General features: G+C 38.5%; 2 protein-coding genes across 4 annotated transcripts in view; one reads left to right on the top strand and one right to left on the bottom strand.

Moving 5' to 3' along the window:
- fgf14 (fibroblast growth factor 14) overlaps nt 1-4027 on the top strand; it is a 181843-nt gene extending 177816 nt beyond the window's left edge. For 2 of the 3 annotated variants that reach the window (XM_077216059.1, XM_077216057.1), the window contains exon 5: nt 962-4027. In XM_077216059.1, the coding sequence (XP_077072174.1) occupies nt 962-1101 (140 nt within the window). In that variant the 3' untranslated portion in view covers nt 1102-4027. The remainder of the gene's footprint in view (nt 1-961) is intronic. The other variant, XM_077216058.1, reaches the window with a different exon arrangement.
- A 707-nt stretch (nt 4028-4734) lies between these two features.
- Nucleotides 4735-21124, bottom strand: part of itgbl1 (integrin, beta-like 1) — a 58117-nt gene continuing 41727 nt past the window's right edge. The window contains exons 8-11 of the mRNA XM_077216056.1: nt 16016-16132; nt 7950-8096; nt 6316-6429; nt 4735-4959 (exon numbers count right to left, since the gene is read on the bottom strand). Coding sequence (XP_077072171.1) covers nt 4871-4959; nt 6316-6429; nt 7950-8096; nt 16016-16132 — 467 coding nt within the window. The 3' untranslated portion in view covers nt 4735-4870. The remainder of the gene's footprint in view (nt 4960-6315; nt 6430-7949; nt 8097-16015; nt 16133-21124) is intronic.

Here is a 21124-nt window from a genome sequence, read left to right as displayed (position 1 = left end):
ACAAAAAATATTACCATAAAACTAGCATAAAAATGATTTGAAATGGCATGTGTGTTATATTGCAAGTCTTCTGAAGTCATATGCTAACTGTGAAATGAACACATTTTTGTTTGTAGAGATATAATATTAAAATTTGTGTTAGAAAAGCATCTGTACAGAGCAAGCACAGGTCACAGGAACTGACGAATTTCAGATTTAGGGTAAATGAGGATCATGAGGATGTAAAATGAACATTTTATCTTGATAATAAGCTCTTCACCAAGGGTTCGACCAGAAACATTGGCTTTATATTTCCATGATCTAATTACATAATGATTTATTACTCAATAAACATTATTTCACAGCACTACATATCTAATACCTACCTTCATACAATAATGATGGACAACCTGTCCTTCCCAATATTCCTTACAGCTTCTTTATGGCCACACTGTAAAATGTGTCTGGCTAGCGTGAGATTGATGCTTTATGTACGGTTTGAGGTGTAATTTGCAATGATGTGTGGCCCGTTCCTGTCTGTGCGATGCTTTATTGCTGTGTACAGATGCTCACATTTTAAACCAGTCTCTCATCCTGTTGTGTGTTCATTATATTTTTCGCTAACACCTAAACACCAGTTGCAACCCGTAGTGTAGCGGCACTGCTAAGAATACAGTAAGTTTGAACTGACATGAAGCAGTGAACACAGTCAAATGCATCCCAAGAGATCAGACCATCTTCTGATGACAGCTTGCCTGCAATTTGACAAACTCACACATGTCCTGTCAGAGTTTCCCTAATGATGTTGTCTTTTTAGCCAAGTTTCAGGTTTCGAAATGAAAATGAGTTGGGAAAAAGTTTTCTACACATAATTATTCACAGATTTCAGTCATATTCCTGGCCAATCTCAAAAATCCTTTCCAATAAGAGAGACAGATGTGGTTACCTGACTGACTCTTGCCTTCTCTAATGTCTTTTGCAGTCGCTATGTACCGAGAGCCATCATTGCATGACGTGGGGGAGACAGTGCCCAAACCTGCCGTGCCTCCCAGTAAAAGCACAGAGCCGGCCGTCATGAACGGAGGCAAACCTGTCAGCAAGGAAACCAAGCCCACCACATAGCCAGATCCCAGCTCGGCCATGCTCAACCCCCGAGAGCCGTGCTCCTTTTGTCAGACTCTCAATGTTTGTGGATCAGATCCAGGCGTCCTCTGCTCTCTCCTCGCCATTACCTACATTCCCCCTACACTCCTCTGACTGTTCCGATTTAATTCGACGATGGACTGGCTCCGGAAGAGTGGTCAGCTGTGCACTAGGAGGATGCAACTGGATAAACCAGCTAAACTTTCACCATGGAATGCCCTAACTGATTATGGAATGCCTTTTGACATACAATAAAGCCGATGTTTTTTCATTAATTGAGACAATCCACGAGAATGAAATTGTGTACCGCAGGCGCTTGAGTGGCGGTTCTTTTGCCTGCTAACAGTCGCCCGTTATAACCCTTTTCTTGAACCCTGTCGCAGCAGAGACCGTACATTTCAGATCTATTTTCTATATACGCAGTAACACCAGCCACACTCTGGGGTAATACTGTAAAGATATACATATATGGACTGCAGTCCACAACTCGTGTTTTTTTTATTTTTAAATCAAGGATGCTCCTGTGTCTCTTTCTTTCTAGGTGTCCCCCACTCAAAGCTCGAATTACCAAATCTTTCCCTTTTGTGGGTTACTTACAAAATTTGTTGTCCGGGCAGTGTGCGATGCGTTCTGGTGTGCAGTTATTCAAACACAATGTTGGATTTCCATAAACCCATCCTTAAAGTCCTTTCACGACTTCAATAGTGAAGGGACGTTGATCAAGTGGATGGAGCCTCCTAAACAGAATCAAACTCATTATCCAAGGTTCAGCGCTCATGTCTTCTCATTCTCGTAATATCTAGAAAGGGACAAAGGTATACTTAGACAGCAAATGCCAGCGAGGGCATTAGTCATGCCCGGTGCAATCAAACACAAGAGCTGGAGAAGGTGTATAGAGTACATATCACTATATCTAGTATGGTGCAGACAGGTTTCAACCCCAGTAACTAGGTGAATTTACACTTTTCTTTGCTCTTAATTTAGAGCGTGGGCTCTAGGAATATCTATAGGCCTTGTAGGCCTCTGGTCAAGGCCCCTCTTTGACATGCTGACTTCTCTGAACAATGGGCTAGTTCTGGCGAGCACATTACATGTGACGAGACTAACAGCTCAATGTAAGTAAGCACCATTACTATTGGCTGCACACCCATTTTGTTCAGCAAAGGCATGGGTAAGGTTAGTATTACATTCTGTTCTTGCAACGCTGACGCAGTGCAAGAAATGGCTTCTATTACGATGTTTTCACTGTATACAAATAAAACAAAAATCTTAAAAAAAGAGAGAAGTAAATAAGTAAATAAATAGATTTTTAACTACCAGATATTATGATTCTGAAATGAGAGGGGTTTTTCCTAGCTCAGCATGCAGAGTCCAGTACTGCTCATCATGTGCCTGTGATGACCTCTAACCCAGCATGCAAAAACATGTACCCAGTCTGTGCTGGGTTAAAGGTGCCTCATGCCCCAGACACACACACACACACACACACACACACACACACACACACACACACACACACACACACACACACACACACACACACACACACACACACACACACACACACACACACACACACACACACACACACACACACACACACACAGAGAGATTCAGTAGCAACTTAATCCACAAACACATAAAAGTTGATTGTTACCAAAGTCCGTAAACACGAGAATCCAGCCGAACAATTTCAATAACTCAGAGGACGGTGGTCCTCTTCAGTTTTTGTCCTCACTGTGACTAGAGTTCATCACAAAGAACAATTGTCTCTACTTTTTAATCGTCTCGATTCAAATTTGAAGAGATTCCAAATGATGTCCTTTACTTCAAATGTTCATTTAGTACAAGACCGGGGTACCTATTACTAATCACCTGCATGCGTTTTCTTAAGGACCAAAGTATGGGACAGCTAGAAATGTCTGAAGCTAGTTTGAGGTGTAGGGCTACACTGAATGGGCATGATTATATAAGGCTCTCTCATACTCTGGATTGAGACTATTGCACTTTGCGTTTGAAATCGTCATCTACTCACATCTACTTAGGATTTTAACGACTAGTCAATTATCAGCCAAGTTGACAAAGCCTGTCTTGCTTTAACAGTTTTCATAGTTTGAATGATGAATACCGTTTAGAATGTTATGAAGTAGACCGAGGCTATGCTGCTAAATACAAATATATTCTACACTTCATTTGAAGACCTATATTTTCATTTATTGGAAATTTGAGCTAGTTTCATATTAGGAGATGTTCAAGCACATTAGTTAGACTTAATAGATATTTGTCTGTACAAAGCCGAATTTAATGCTAGAATGAGATGCAGTAATATACAGGAAAAGTAGCTTCATATTTGAAATCAGTTCGAGGCTGGTGTCCCACTTCCACACCAAACAAATCACTCACTCCAATGAGCTCTACATGCTGGGCTACAGCTGCCCTGCAGACCAGTTAACTGGTTTTACGAAGGTTAAATTTATTTTTGTAAGTGACTGGTGAGTACGTGTGCATTTTGTTAGTATGTTCGTTTGTTTCTTCCTCTTTCAGAAGTCCGTGTTTGTTTCGTTCCATTCAGGTCGTGCGTGACGTTGTTTATCGTAATGAGGAGCAATCGCTGAACAATTGATCATTGCTGTGTTTTCTCCGTATTTCTGATTTTCAGTGGTGAAGGAAGGTCTCCATTGTCTGTTGATTGGTTTTGAACATTGATTTGACAGTTACTTCATCTGTTGCATGGGAAGAGGGTGGCATATATGAACTGCATGTCGTAGGCTATGTGTATCATGGACTGTTGGTATGTTCTGCTAATTTTACATACATATATGCAAAGAGTTTGTCTGCACTGTACAGTTTGTGTTTGTTGTATACACAGATACAACATATTGAATAAAATATTTATATAAAGGTACTGAAATCTCTCCAACCAATTCAATGTGATATTTCTGCAATACATATATTATTGAACTTATTTTATCATCCATATCCTTGTTTTAATTTATGGTAATAATGTCAGTATTGTTCACCTTCAACACAGGCACAATTTCTTTCAACATTTTCATTAAGTGAAAGAAAACAGTATGACATTTAACAATCATACAGGCCCCAAATATCACAGATAATAAAAACAAAATATCATCATAGTAAAAATATGACAGGAAATAATATGATTTATACAAGAGCAGATTATTAATAGCTTACATATGCAGATTGCAAAAAAGAGCTTTTTCATTCTCATGACATCTCAGAGCAGGTTACATTTATTGGCATCAGGCTGTTTACAACTTGTGAGTTTTGTCTCATGAAACTTGCTGTAAATAAAAGAGGGTCAAATCTTTTCACACAAGCAGTGCTCTGAAAAACTGCAACCTGAATAATAATAAAATACTCTTATTTACCTGTTTGCCATTTCCATGGATTTTCTCATTTTACTTGTGCTTATGTTTCAGTCAATAGTCTGTAAGCATTATTATACACAATTTTCACATACACACACACACATATATATATATATATATATATATATATATATATATATATATATAGTTATATGGAAAACTATAGAGGATTATAGAAGTCATCTCCCACAGCTATTTTATATGTAATTGATTTTAAACTGCATCGCTTTAAGAAAATTAAGGCTGATACATTGCAAAGATTTCTAGAATCAATTTTCCCTTGTTTGCTGTTGATGTAGCCACTTTTTTCTTGTCTTGACTGACAACAGAAAGAGTCTTTAAGTTTCCACCAGGGGTTAATACTCTTCTCCAATCCAGATTTCACAGGCGTTTCCTGTCCAGCCTACCCAGCAGTCACAATTTCCGCAGTTGCACACACCGTTCCCTGGAACAGAAGTTGAGAGAAGAGACAGAACTGAGAAACCCAGATCATCACTCTCCAAGTCTCGACATGCTTTCTCTTTTCACACCCCCTTGGCGAAATGTGCAAAGGGAAACCAAGTTTTGGAGCCACTATCTCTGGGGTCCCATCTATTCAGTTCAAATTCAGTCCATGTGGCGGCACTGGTATGATTAAATAGTGTTATTAGTCCTTTTTATTCAGCGTTTGTAAGTGAACATTGTAATCTGGTGTACACAATAATCATCAATTATCTGTGGAAGCTTACTGAGATAATTCAAGTGTGTAATTTGTATATTATACACTTAAGTGTATAACTCAAACTCCATATTGATCTATACCGAGTGTCTAACATTTTCTACAGCTACTTAAAAGGTGTATTGGGAATTCACATAATTTGCAGTACATATAGCTACATAGGTCGGGTCAATGATATCGCCTGCTACTTGTAGATCAGCTGAAGTGAGGTTGTTTACATATGCGTTAGAAAAGCTGTATGTGACAGCAGCTTTTTTTCAGAAGAAAGCTTGAAAGCTGAATATTGTATCAATGCCCAAACAGTTGGAATTTGCATCTGCTGTGCATGAAATTAAGCCATGGCTTTCCCTAATACATTGAATTTTCCACAGTGCTCATCAATTGTGGGTGTAATGAGAATATCTCACTGAAGAAACCATGAAGATTATTATTTAGAAACTGGCAGGCACATTTTTGAATGATTATAATTATAAAGGCTGAGTGCATTACTGTTACCCAAGGTAAGGGAAAGAATTGGCTGATTGTTTGCATTTCATCTAAAGAGAAAAGAAGGTTTACCCCTGAGCAACATGAGAAAATAGTTTTAATAATCCTTATGAATATGGAAATGATGACATATGCCCTAATCGTTAATATGCTAATCAGTGACATTTCACAGACACATTTATGCATTCCTTTTGTCAATTGTTTTTCCATCTCGTTTTGTAATGAATTTCGCATCTCTGCACGAGGACCTGTATAATTGGTTGAATTACACGGCAACTGATAATGAAGTCATTAGACCAATAAGTAAACAGTTTCTAAACAGCAGTCCAAGCATCCTCAAGCCCTTGAGCTATTGTAATAACAAATATTCATTGTGCTTTTTATTACCACTGACTGGTCAACTCTTCAGGGCTTCAAAGGAAAATCTCGGCTCTCTTCGGAGCATCTTTCCCATTGAAAAGCAGGACGAGAACAACACAGCAGGAGCCCACTGATTGGACGGCTCGCAAAGAGCGGTCTAATCAAACGGCAGCCACATCAGAGAACCTCACTATCCGTCACAAAGAGATCTGTCATTTGCTACATTTGAAAACATACCTGTGCAAACCAAACCGTCATGTTTGTCGCAATCCCTGTCGTCGCACTCGCAGAATTCCCCTGAAATGTACCACTCCTGTGGTGAGCAGATACAGCGACCGCAGTGACAAGAGCCTGCAAGAACAAATTAGCCTTCAGTCACACAACCATTGGAGATCCATTAGTCTTCCATTATTCTCCTGTGCTATTTCACGTGATTATAAAACACATAAAGCTGTGATACAATTCCTAATTGGAATTAAAATAGGGTAAATTGTTTTTTTAAATGTGTGAAATAGCTGTTGTTTGCAAGGTCCAATTTCATGTTTCTAATGAGTCAGTAACAGACCAATATACAAGCTAGGCCAGTCGATATGCTGATGTTTGGCCATTTGGAAATAATCTGCATTGGTCGATAATACAGCTGCACCATTAATACAATTAAAGCAAATGCCGATATGAAAATAGTTATTTGTTTTAGACAATTACAAATTATAAAAAACATTTGCGTATGTGTAATTTGAATTTGCATTAAAAAACTATTATTTAAAGACATTTACTCTGATATCTTTACATGTGCACAGCGACTCGTACACAATCTTTCCTAGTCCCTTTAAATGATTAAATATCTAATATCAGATCATTTAAAAAAAAAAATCATTGATTTTACTAGATATCAGTAATGGTGGATAAATATCAGAACAACTCTCTTCCTGAAGGCCAAGCATTAATTTGAGAAAAGATCTTGATGAAAGTTCTTACTTTCTTGCAAGCAACAGCAAACAAATAGTGTTCTGTCATCGGCTCCAACAAACCCTATATATATAGCGTATTAGTGTGTAACTTCACATGCTCAGAGAAAGAAGTTGAATACTCAGAGGACTATGTGTAATGTAAAAAAAATTGGTTAAGCTTTTCTGACAGGTCACATACGATACTGAAACTGGCCTCTTATTAAAGTCTAAAACTTAAAGTTTTGCTTTCAGTGTCGTGTGTGGTTTACGACAGCAGGTGTACAGGTTGGAAGAGCAAATTATATGTTAAGGTTTCTGTCAGACAGTCACCAAACATGTTTCCCAGTTTTGACTTGACTTTACAGAAAAGCTAAAAAAAAAAAAAGTTTAGAATATCTTTACCTTTACACAGAAGAAATAGATAGGAATCATGGTCTAGCAGTTTGCGCACATGCTCCAGACATGCTGAGCTTTTGTAATCTTGTAGGAGATTTTCGTTTCAATTAATTTAAAGAGTGTTCATTTTACATACAGTAGCCTTAATGTTTTAGTTTTCTCGAAAATTGTCTTTAAAAAGTAATGCCCTTAATGGCATTAACAAACATTTTAGTCAGTCATTTCTATGATGAGATTAACAAAAGGTATTGGAATATGACGCAAACTAGAGCCAAATGTGGCTTCTAACCACTATGCCACAGCTCTTATGAAGATGCAATCTCATTCCTTCTCTATCAACTAAATGTGACACAAACCCTACCCAAATAACAATTGATAGTTGTGTGGGCTATCCACCTCATTAGAGAAGCATATGTGGGGAATCAATTAATTTGTTCACTTTGTTTCCCAACAAACAAATGAGGGAACCCACTTTAATTTTAAGAGATTTTTTTAAGGTGGCGCTCGAAGCATCGTCCCTCTTACCTTTTCCAGAGCACATGATGCCGTCGGCTGTCTCGCACAGGCTCTTGCTCTGCTCGTCCGTCATGTCACAGCTGCGGGGGAACTGGCAGTGCTTCCCAAACCATCCATCACTGCAGATACAGCGGCCACACGAGCAGAAGCCGTGGCCTAGGGGAAACACACAGCGCACATGTACGTGCGCGTGCACACACAATCACTTTCTCTCCTTATAAGAAAACCACCATTTGTATCTGCCAAAACAAAGCAACAGTCTGATTGATCCAGGTAAATATAATTGGTTCAAACAGACAGGGGTTTGTTTCCAGACTGGCTAATGGTGTTGCGTTAGCTGTACAGCTCTTATCACTTATGGACCCTGTGGGATGAAACATTCTTTAGCCTCTCGGATCGCTTTGGATGAGGTTGAGGTTTGGTTTCGGCATTTGTAACGAGCTGTCTAAATTGTACTCAGTCAAATCCCTTGTTTCAGCTGGCGTGAAAAAAATACTATTATCTATAGCCGAGATCTTGATTGAAGCTTAATACATAGACTTAGACTTAGATTAGAGCAGGGGTTTTCAACCTTTAAGATGCCATGGACCCCCAAAATATAATTATGATCATCCAATATTATAAGGAAAAAAAATAAGGGTAGCGTCAGTTCTGGCAGGTCATGTTACTCTCAGCTTATCCCCGTCTACCTATAGGAATATGACGTCTATCACTGTATACATGTATAAGCTCCTTCAGTATTATCAGCAGCTATCGAGTTTCTCAGGAGCCAATTACCCTCCTCCATCCCCAGCTCCTCCTCTCCTCCAGTCAGTATGGCATTCTGACTCCCATTGAATCAGAATAAATTTTCGAATTATGTTCTGCAATACATTCATGTTGGTTCTGTTCTGTTTACTCTAATGGCGCTTTTCCAATGCATGGTACGGTTCGGTTCGGTACGGCACGCTTTGGCGCTTTTCCACTGCATGGTACGGTATGGCTCGGCTCGGCACGGCTCACTTGTGGCGCTTTTCCACTGCATGGTACGGTACGGTACGGCTCGCTTCGGCTCGCTTTAAATGGTACCACCTCTGTTGAGATTCCAAGCGTACCGTACCGATACTAAAATGTGACGTGGAAGCACTGTAAATCACTGATTGGTCAGACAGACAGAATCGTCACTACCAGCGTCATTGTATTTGCGAGACATCAAACCTGCTAGATTTAAATAGCCAGTAACAGCCTCCAATGTTTTAAAACTACTTGCTTGACTTGCTTGAAGAAAAAAAACTTCCAAAAAAGAAATGGCTGAATCGTGGTCAGTGGACGAGAAGTGCAGACGTTCCTCTTGTTAGTTGCCGAGGAGCGGATAAACTATAACGATCAGTAGTAATCCCACCCACTTTGAAGCAGTACTAAGTGCAGTGGAAAAGCAACCGAGGTAAAGCGAACCGAGCCGTGCCGCGCCGAGCCGAGTCGTACCACGCAGTGGAAAAGCGAAGCGAGCCGAACCGTGCCGCAACGAGCCGAACTGTACTGAGCCGTACCGAGCCAAACCAAGCTGCGGAAAAGCGCCATAAGCGGGTTGTTGCTGCTCTCCCTGTTCTTATCCATGCTAGGCTGCATGGATGCGCAGGGAGTTTTTTCCCAGAACAGAACCATACCACCAATCCTAACTGTATGCAATTGCCAATCGTATTTGACGATAGTGGTCCTGACAGAAATGTATATTGTTCTACCTATAGTACTATACTGTTGTATATATTTATTCACTAATTTACTTATTTTAATTTTATATTTTCAATATAAATGCTGCCCCTTGGTAATATTAGAAAACATGGGATTAGTTTCCATTGTTATGTTGCTGATACAGTTATATATTTCATCTAGACTAGATGAAACTTCTAAATTATCCAAGTTGGCAGAGTGTGTTAAAGATATACAATATTGGATGACCAGTAATTTTCTTCTATTCAATTCAGATAAGACAGAGATATACTCATTGGACCAAAAACCTGTACACAAAATATATTAGAAAATCTGCATCCTCTACAATTGAATCAGATCCCCTTGAATCAGTTCTTGAATCAGTTCTTCATCCTCTACAGTTAAAGACCGGTGTTATATTAGAGAGTAACTTTTCTTTTGAGAATCATATTTGATATGTTACAAAAACAGCTTTCCTCCACCTCAGAAACATTGCTAAGCTTCGGAAGATGTTATCTGTTTCTGATGCAGAAAAGTTAGTTCATGCATTCATGACCTCTAGACTAGATTACTGTAATGCATTACTAGCTGGTTGTCCTGCATCCTCAATAAACAAAAAACAGTTAGTCCAAAATGCAGCTGCTAGATTTCTTTCCAGGTCAAGAAAATATGATCAAATAACTCCTATAGTATCATCTCTAAACTGATTGCCTATAAGTTCCATATCGATTATAAAATATTGCTACTTACTTATAAGGCCTAAATGGTTCAGCTCATGTGTATTTAATTTATATTTTATCCTCTACTCGCTACAATCCAACACGCTCTTTAAGGTCACAAAACTTTTGGTAGTACCTATCTAAGTCCACCAAAGGAGAGAAAGCGTTTTCACATTTGGCTCCTAAGCTCTGGAATAGCTTTCCTGATAATGTTCGTGGCTCAGACACACTCTCCCAGTTTAAACCTAGATTAAAGACACATCTCTTTAGCCAAGCATTCACATAATACATCTTATAACCTTGTACTCCAGCTATATCAGATCAGATGCACATGATTTTGCATGAAAAGTGATGAACAGTTTGCTACACTAATAAATCTCCATTTGATTTTCTGTTTCTACCTCAGGATGCTCATTTTCTAAATATTATGAAATCATTGCTTTAACATGCTCATTGTTTTTGCTTAAATGACTACATAATGTTGGCAAACTGTGTGATCTGTATAGTTTAAAAATGTACATTGCGGCAATATTACTTTGACTCAGTCACGTGATAGCAGATTACTCTTAATTTTAATGTTGAAACATGTATTTTCTGTAAAGCTGCTTTGAAAGTATATACAGTAGAAAGAGTTGGTCACCAACTTCCAAGGGGGTACCAGGGCACCATCTCACCTCCCTAGGTGCAACAAAGTGCGATTTTTACCGTTGTTGATAAGTTCCACACAGTCTGTGCATTAGTGGTAGGGATTTTCAACGATTCTTTCCGCAGGTTACATCGTTATGCCAGTTGGTGGCGACAAGTGACTGTCTTTAAGAATGAGTCATTCTATAATTTATTCAACCGATTCTTTCATAACACTGAATTGTCCAGGAACGAATTGAGTGAGCCATTGACTAATTCACTGAAGATTTGTTCAAAACTACAGATTCATTTTGGAACTCCACTACAGTCTGTTGCTCCACTTTGTTTGGATGTTCATTGGCTGAGAAAAATAGACAGTATGTACATAAGAAAGACAGTAAGTACAATATTGTGTATATAATGTAAATTACTCAAAATAAACTTTGTATTTATTGAACTGTAAAACAGTATCATAGTTGCAGTCATGTTTGTATCAGCATTAAGAACAACAGCACTCATGATAATGTTTAAAACCAAAAAAACTGAAGCCTATACATAGGTGACGATAGCTAAACAAGCCTGCATGCATTAGTACTCCAACCACATTATGGTAGTATGTTGTCAATAACACACATATCTCTGAGCTTCCCAGTGTTAAATAGAACTTGGAGAGGCCGTTCATGTCCAATGTTTAAAGGAAAAGTTGCTTGGAAATCTGTAGTATTTACATACTTGCATTAGCTATGATCAGGTTGATCATAAACGTAATAAAAAGTGGTTGGAGACATAATTTATAAAGTTGTCATTTGAATTGTCCTCATCACTTATGGACCGGGTTGTTTGGCATTTACAAGAGCGTCACTTCGGGAGATTTGTGCATGGGCGTCATTTCACGTAGGCTGCAAAGAAACCAAATGTACATTGAAGCTGAACTGTGTTTTTTCCCTTAATCTAAAGAGCAGTTGGTGACTCACTGTGATACACTGAGCTATAGAACAACTAAATCCATTGACTGACTTACTTTCTGGAACAGTGCTTGGTAAAGGAAAAAAAAAAAACGGATTCCCCTAGCCTAGACTACATCTGAAAAGGCAGAAATGTGTTCCCGAGTTGGGCATGCCATAAACTTTAAACATGGCGGAGGGGAGAACGATTGCTGCTGTGACTGGTATTCCCCCCAATAGCTAATGCATTGTCTTGTTGTTAAAGTAGTGCATATCTACATATATGAATATTAATTTAAAGCGTATTGTAAGTTTTATACACAGCGAAAAAAGACTGCATTTAACCGAAATTATCACAGTGAATGTATAAATGGTTGTAAATGAATGGGACTCTATATTATTTAGGCTTTTACAAGATTTTACAAATAAATAGGCAAGAATAAACCTGGTGTCCTCCATAAAAACGACAAAGCACTTGAACACAGCAAGCTCGTAATTATGACTTAAGGTTTAGGTTAGGTTAGGTTTCATTTTGTGCAAGGTGATTTTAACCTAATTGGAACACCAAATTAAAATAGGAAGGAAAGTACCCAATTTAATAGTTTATTTTCTACAGTTTGGGAGGAAATATATTTGTTGCGGAGGATGTGCAAAGTGGGCCAAATCACAACAGAGATTCATTTGTGAAATATGCTTGTACTTACACACTTAGTTATTATAAAATACTTATTTAGGAGGTTATGAAATGGCAAAGTGAATAAATAAACCGAACAGGCACTGTAGTAGCTACTTCGAATAAATGGATGGGGTGGCAGTGTATTCCCACTGTACCTTATAATAACTGCAAGAAAATATTTTTGTATGTGGCTCCTTTGTCTTCCTCTCTCGAACTCGTTTATTTTGTGGGTGTATGGTATACAGGCTTGCCATTTGATGCACTCTTGGTAGAGCTACATGCTTGACTGCTTCAATCAGCCAGCCTACGAGAGCATTTAATTGCTTTGGTGAGTGGCACCGCAGTCCTTTCAATTAAAGCGCACCTGCGATTCCCCATTATCCCGCCTGTAAATCCAATTCGAGTGTGGGCATGTTTGAATTCACGGTGCTTCTCACACCTATCTTTGGAAGGATATTCTCAGACGAATGTAGCCTAGTCCTAAACTCTCAGGCAAGTGCCTCATAAAATTATATATAAATCCAATCTGAAATATTGATGATTCAGTAAAACACTTTCACGTTAATACAGCTGGAATGGCTTCTCAAGAGCTAAAGATCCCATGATAGGCAAAGCATATCTGAAGGCTGCCCTTCATTTGAACACCAATTCACTCCTGCAGGACCATCTATGCAATTAGCTGAGATGAACGTTTCATCAGCGTGTGTGACGGCTGTCTCTCTGAGCTGGGAACTGGAGGGACGGCGTGTTTCCACACTTCTCTTCTGTTAGCAGACTCTCATCTGTCTGACTGTGACTCGGGCAGTCACAGTCCCGAGACCTATACATATTTAAACATCTCCTAGGGCTGGCCCACACAAGGGCAGCCAGCCGAGCTGTGTGACACAACACAGTAAGCATTCAGAAAGCAGCAGCATTAAATGTGTATCCCCACCAAAAGTGGAGTAATGTCGTTCTTAAAGACCCCCTGAAATCAAAATGTATTTTTATTTAGCTCTTAGTATGGATATGTTAGCCTTAAAGGGATAGTTCACCCAAAAATGAAAATTCGGTCAGTATTTACTCACCCTCATGTTGTTCCAACCCCGTAAGACCTTCGTTCATCTTTGGAACACGAATTAAGATATTTTTGATGAAATCTGAGAGCTGGATCACTCCTCCATACTAGTCCATAGGCTTCTTCAGGGATTGAAACTTGCCAGCCCCGAAAAGTTGTTAAAAACATCGTTAAAATAGTCCAAGTGACTACAGTGGCTCAATCTTAAGTTTATCAAGCGACGAGAATACTTTTTCTCAACAAAAATAACGACTTTATTTCAACTATTCATTTCCTTCTCTTTGGGCCTCTAGTCAGTTAACTTAGTAGATTGCGTAGAGCTACGTCACACGTAGGCTCACTATTGGCCGATGCTGGTCATGTGTGTGATGCGTGTCACGTACAACAACAGAAGCGTAGGCTATTACACTAGTGAACTGACTCGAGGCCCACAGAGAAGGATATTAATAGTTGACATAAAGTCGTTATTTTTGTGTTTTTTTGCGCACTTCATTTATACTTCAGGTTTTTATCTCCTCTTCTGTCCAATAAAATGCTCTCTATAATCTGAAGCATCCCGCCCCCTATGCTATAAATACCACCTGGCCAAAGCAACCGTTGACACGTCACGGAGTATTATGGGTTGGAGATGTGTGCTCGGTTGCTCAAACGCTAGAGTTTTATTCCGTTATCCAACTGTACATTGGTTAAGAATGAAATGGCTAGAATTTATTCTCACCTCTACTATTGAATTCAACGTATCATCTGTGAGGTAAACTAAACTCAATTGGCAATTTGAAAAGGGGGAGGGGCCATTCAATATGTCCCACCTTAGCTTCCTGTTTCAGTGGAAATGACATCAACACAGCATACAAAGCTGCACGTTCCAAGGCACTTCAGTGGGCCTTTAATATACAGACGTGTACCATGGTTGAAATTGCTGTGCTCATCTATCATCACATTTTCACCGGGTTTCATAAAGATTTATAATGAATACTGCAATATTCCACAAAAAAAACAAGAATTGTCAATTTTGATTTTATGGTGAGTTAAAGAAATGTCTTTTTATTTTCATACAGTAGAAGTCAACAGTAACCAAACCTTTTGTTTTTTTGTTTTAACCAACTTTTGGTTGGTTAAACAATTCTTCAAAATAATATGACCTGACGACCCCAGCAGGAGGGCATGAAAATCATCTTGTTTAGTATTGCTTTCTAGCCAATAGTGTAATTACTAGAATCTGTAAAGTCTGTTTCTATGTCAGCAAATTCTAAGAATACACAAGTCTGTCAATAATTTCCAGTGCCACTATTCCTGTGGTGTAGTCATCTTAAAGTACAGTACATACTGGGATCTGCATGATTCAAGCTTCTGTTCAAAAGCAAATAGTCTTAGAAAATGTCAATTAAAATGAAATGACTAAATTGATGAGCATTTGGCCTCGGCAAAAACTTTCCCAAGTCAACGCTCTGTGCCTAGATGCCTTCAAACAAGAGTTCAAACTTCTCAGAGAAGTAGGATTAAATAATTAATCATTTTGGCAGTTTTGTAGAAGGGATATTTTCTCAGAGGAGTGCATCTTCATTTAGATGAAAAAATAATAAACAATAATTAACTGTAAAAATAAAAGAAAAAAGTGAAATATGAGATGAAATAGTAAGTATAAAATACAAAACTATTTTTAAAAGTAACAATGTCCAAAAGCAACACCAGTAATTCAAGTTTCAAATTGATCATAGAGGTCCTAAAGTGTGGCAAAATACATGTGACAAATCATGTCTATGATTTGCTATTTACACTGTTCGCCTGTCATGTATGGAAATGGTTTGCTAATTTGCCTAAATGGGTAAAAGTGAAAGTTTGAGGATGGTTAACAACTCAACCTCACATCCAAATTCAAATATAACCTAATGAAAACATGTGACTTGAGTTACTTTAAATTTTTTTGATGAGCACTCAACGGGATAGATGCTGATTCTCTATTAATTACCTACGTACCCTTGGCAGAACCGTATGTATAACATGATTAGTTCCCTGGTGTTTATGATCAATATCCCTTTAGTCAGATGGTGTAAATGTAAGTTAAATTCAGACCTAATATGTCAATGCCCTCTGTCGATTGAATGATGTGTTGTTCAGTCAGCTTGAGTCTTTATAGGTTAATGGTTAAACCCACAAGCTTGTATATGATTATGATTATAGAAAAACTCATACATTGCGGTGAGACAAGAAGCAAGAGTTTAGCTGGAAGCCCCAATGATGGATTGCATCACTATGGTCAATTCCCATTCAGTTTTTCATAGGATTTTCATAGACCAGCACCATAGAGATATCAAACAATGGCACCATTATGCTTGTCTGTCCTGCTGTGTGTGTTTGTGTGTTACCTCCACAGATCTCTCCGTTCAGGTCCTCACACTGCCTGTTGTCACACTCACAGTTCTTGCCATGAACACGTTTATCTCCGGGTGGGTGGCAAGTGCACTGGCCACACAAACACTGCCCTGAAACACACAAATACTCTGTGACTGGCCAGAAAGCAAAAAATGAGAATGAAACTCAATCCAATCTAACATGTGGCTATTTTTGCTATTTTATTATCAAGATCTTGTATGAAGGTAGTTAAAAACTACATTTCACCTTGAATTTGGCTTATCAAGGTCAACTGAAAGTCTCATTGCATCGAAAAGCACAGAGTGCCTCAGTCTATGCTTATCATAGTGCACATTAGTCTGCTAAAGTGGCACAGTCTTGTTTGACATTGACAGCCGTTACAACTCCAGCTCAGTGCAGATGAGGAGAACAACAAAGCAACGCCCTGTCTGACAACCTCTCAGCCTGCCATGCAGATAAAAGCTGCGTACTGCCGTTGCCACGGTAACTGGTGATGTCAAAACACTTTTCCTTTATCGATTAGCATGAGTGACGTCATGTAGCCCTTCCCTTAAGCTTGCATGCTAAGCTGCAAGAGACTGTTCAGAGCATGTAAAAAACATTTAATGACTAACCACCTGTCTTTTCTGTCTTATTCCTTTTATTTTCAATTCTCTAAAAGCGTTTTCCATCACTAGTACCAAATTATGCAGAACTGTCTGCAACAGGTGGAGCTCAACGAGTTAAAATGTACAGGTTATCATACAAACTAAATTACTAAGCATAACCTGATTCTGGACATTATTCAATACATTTATACAGACAGTATGAAACACATGATGCACTAAACAGAAAAAGTTTATCTTTTCCAAATGCTTTCACAGTGGCTGGGTGGCATTATATGTGTGTAAATGGACAAAGCAGCGCTGGCTGCTTCAGTATGATTAATGGCTCCCTCGCTGATCATGTACTGAGCTTTGGTCCGAATCGGAACAATTCATTCCTTCACAATATTTGAGAGACAGCCATCCGGCAAGTTCAATTCTCTAGAGGGCCGTGCCTTTGCAGGTGCCAAGACAAAAGCCCCGTTGCTCTAAATTGTTAAACATCATAATGGCTCAGCATCATCAATTTCCAATAATACGACCCCTAATTCCTCTCTAAGAGTTACATTATTATAAATTTATGACCATGGTGCTTAAAACCTGAGATGGGCATTTAGAGTAAACGCTGTACAGGGAGCAGCACCAGCTGTTCTGTGTTAGACTGGCATTTCTATCATATTATCATCTCTGTTAAGCAGTTTTCTGTAGATATTGGTTATGTCACAGTTTACAGACTTATTTTGCATCTGAAAAGGGCAACTTCTACAAATGCATATGGAATAAGGTCAGCTGCAAAAATAACCCTGTCCACACCTTTCAGCACTAATTTTTCACTGCATGTCTTTAGTAAATCCTGACAGTAGTTTTTATAATGCCAAAAGAGGGTTTGCACTGGCGCTAATCTGGCCCTAAAACTCAGGGGATCAAGGTTTTGTGGGTGATATTTTGTGGAATGATCTCCCCACCCTCGTCCGTAATGCAGAATCCCTGACAGCATTCAAAAGACAACTGAAAACTCATCTCTTCCGTGAGTACTTAACAAAATTTTTTTTTTTTTAATTCTTCTCTTTTAAATCTTTCCTCCCCTTTTAAATCTTCCCTTGTCTGGCTTTTGCTACTCTGAGCAATGCCTGAACTTTGTATTTTGAGCACTTCTTGCATCGTTCTTCCCTCTTCACGATGACTCGCTTGCTTTAGTCCTCAGATGTAAGTCGCTTTGGATAAAAGCGTCTGCTAAATGACTAAATGTAAATATTATAGCCAAAAAATATCCATATACTTCCAAAAGGTTACTTCTTTTTTTTTCCACAGCAATGCCATTAAAATAACATGTTGGTTTCCCCAAATAACCTTTCATGAAACAGTTCTTAAAATAACCAATTTTTTCTTAGTGTGAAGAACTTTTAAATAATCTTTTAAAGAACTTTTCTCCATTATAAAGAACCTTTTGTGCAGGGAAAATTTTCCATGGATGTTTACGTTTCTTCATGTAACCATATATGCCAATAAATAGCCTTTATTTTTATGAGTGTACTAACAAAATCCACCTTTGGAATGCTTATTTTCAATGTAGGACACACTAATTCTAATCTCCTATACGTTTTATGACAAATGAGAATTGGGCCACAGCCATTTTGAAGTTATTCTCTGGCCTATCTGGAAAGAATGTTGACAATATGCCAAGACTCTATCACTCTTGTGCCACAAACTTGACAAAGACAATAAGGCTTGTAAAGACACCAGTGTTTAGCTGCACAGACCACTGGCAGCTCTGACATTAAATGACAAGCGTGCTGGAGTCGTGCTGAGTGTATCCTGATGTGTCCTGTGAAGCATGAACCTGCCAAATACTGAGGTTCATGCAAATGAGACTTCAAGGGTGCTAAAGGGGTTGAGGAGGTTTCTCACTGTCTGATTTTTAAAGTGCAATTAAGAAATGTCAAGAACCACATAGGTGGACCTTTCACAGTGGGTTTTTAGATGCAAACGCATGAAGGTTTTTATATATGAATATAAAATGAAAGTCTGATGAAAATGAAAGTACACTGTAAGATTAAACATATAATATAATATAATATAATAATTGGACTCATTTATTCAACCGATTCTTTAAAAAACACTGATTCATTCAGGTGTGAGTGAGTCTATGGATCTTTATGTGAGAGTCAATAAATAATTAACACAAACAATTCATTCAATACATGATTAAAGCTGCAGTCCGTAGTTTTTCCTTTTTGTCGTCATCTCTGTTCGAAATCTGCAATTGCAGTTATTAGCGAAATTATCAACTTTACGTGGGTTGTGCCTCGGCACGGCACGGCACGGCACGGCACAGCGCGGATGAATCCGATGTTTTGAGGAGAATGTGCAGCTGTTAGTCACCGTGCCGGTGTGGATACTGTCATTCGGTATCACAGATTCTACTTTTTGAAAGTATGACCAACATAAGAATTTTCACCAGAAAATGTCATCCGAACAAGTAACATCCACTTCTGTTCTGACCAACTAAGGGGAAAAAAGCATTGCAGTAAATCGCGCTGATTAAATCTAACGATCGCTTATCATATCACGTCAAACCCGCGGAAATCCACCAGTACCACTGGAATTAAAAACATTATAAGCTTAGTGTTTTGAATAGAGCTAAGGCAAGTAGATAGTTTTGAACACTGGCTGGTTATGTACTTGCTCAATTTATTTTGGATAATTTTTAATCCAAAAAAGTTACGGACTGCAGCTTTAACTCCGAGAAAGAAAAGAAAAAACACACCACTACTGTGATATGCATATCAGATCCTTTGTTGGCTCCATTTGGAACTTTTTTCGTTTAGAAAATCAAGTAAAATACTCTACGATCCAAGTTAGTCACTACATACAGCTTTCCACATTTTAGGAGGCATAAATATTTTATGTGTTCCTAAAGCACCACTTCTCATCATTTTCTGATTATGAATATAGAGCAATCTGGGGAGAAGTACTAGCTTTACCACTTTTACTTTTGCAATATTTCACTTCTTTCAGTCAATTTTGAAACATAATATTTCGAAGCCTTTCAATCAGCACAGGGAATGGAAGGTCAGGGAGGACAGTGTGAGTTGTTAAGATGTGACATTTAAAGGCATCTCGAGTCCACTTTTCATGTGCTGCCCAATAGCAGCGATAAGGACCACCACAATGACACAGCATTCTGCATGCAACACATTCATAAACCAATAACTATAATTCACTTATATAACATATTGTTTTGAAAACGTCATTTCTATAGCATAAGGTATATTTGGCATGTATTTATATTCATTTATTTTTTACTTGACTTGAAAGTTCAACCCACAATTCAGCATGCATATAAATATACATAAGCATATCCATATTAATTGGACACATTCAGAAAATACATTCCTTCTCAATGCAGAGCACCACTTGGTCCTTGTGCACCAGAGAAGGCCACTATTATTAAACTCAGAGGAAGTGATTGCAATCAGCCTTAATTCTGCTGATTTGCTTTAAAGATCGCTCATCACGCCAAGCAGTTCCTACAACACACTGGATATCAGTCAACATCTGCGTGGCAAATTAGGCCTCTTTTCCCTCTCCTGTAAGATGTCTGGGAATGTTGAATGATTGCTGCTGTGCATGTTTAATCAAGATGCATTCTTTGCATACGGGCTCTGCACGGTAATCTATAGAGTGCATTAGTGAGCTAATGAATAGTGTAAAAACCAACACTTAGTAACTTCCGTGCTATCGAAAAACAGAAAAAAAGAAAAGAAAAAAAAAACAGGTCAATCACTCATTTGTTGCTTCTCAAATGGTGGGATATACAACAATACAGTAAATATCTTTCAGATATCATTGAAATGCCTAATGTTAGACCTTAAGATCATATACAATGGAACTGCTGACAAATTCACAAAAGAATCAACTTCTCTACAGTTGAAATTGGTTTTCCAGTCTCAGCAGAAACACTCTCAGAACAGGTGTTTCCTGGAGGATATTCCAGGCGTAAGATAATGTGAAATCTTCCCCAATTTTCACCGCCTAAACTGGCTCTTCGTTTCCTCTCAAAACCATTTACAAGCTTTTCTACTGAATCACTGCTTTCTCTTAGTCCATTTGCTTCAATCACTGGCAGTGATGGCCATCATTCTTAACTAGGAAAAACTAAATGAGGCAAGAACAAGCCTGATTTAAATCATCAAGATATCTATTTTAGTCGTAGACTTCATGAATCCCAAGTAAACTGCTACGTGGCATGGGAATCCCTCATATGGGGCTTCTCCCATGGCACTGTGTAAATGTTGGATTGATTCAGCCAGGATGACAGTCCTTCATAATTGTGGGAGTGAAATTCGGAATGGACGAAACCTTGATAATTACCTGCTGTCAGGATAATGGATGCAGCAAGCAGACCTATAGCTCCAATCATGGGTGAAATTCTATGTAAACAGATGTATAAATCATCATTTGCTGGCCACGTCTCATAGCACTTGCTCAGTGCGAAGAGACAGTGAATCTATGGAT

Source organism: Siphateles boraxobius, unplaced genomic scaffold (assembly GCF_051911475.1).
Source record: "Siphateles boraxobius isolate OS27281-9 unplaced genomic scaffold, OSU_SipBor_1 7, whole genome shotgun sequence".
Lineage (NCBI taxonomy): Eukaryota > Metazoa > Chordata > Actinopteri > Cypriniformes > Leuciscidae > Siphateles > Siphateles boraxobius.
Note: the sequence above shows the minus strand (reverse complement) of the source record. Positions and strands in the feature narration are given on the sequence as shown.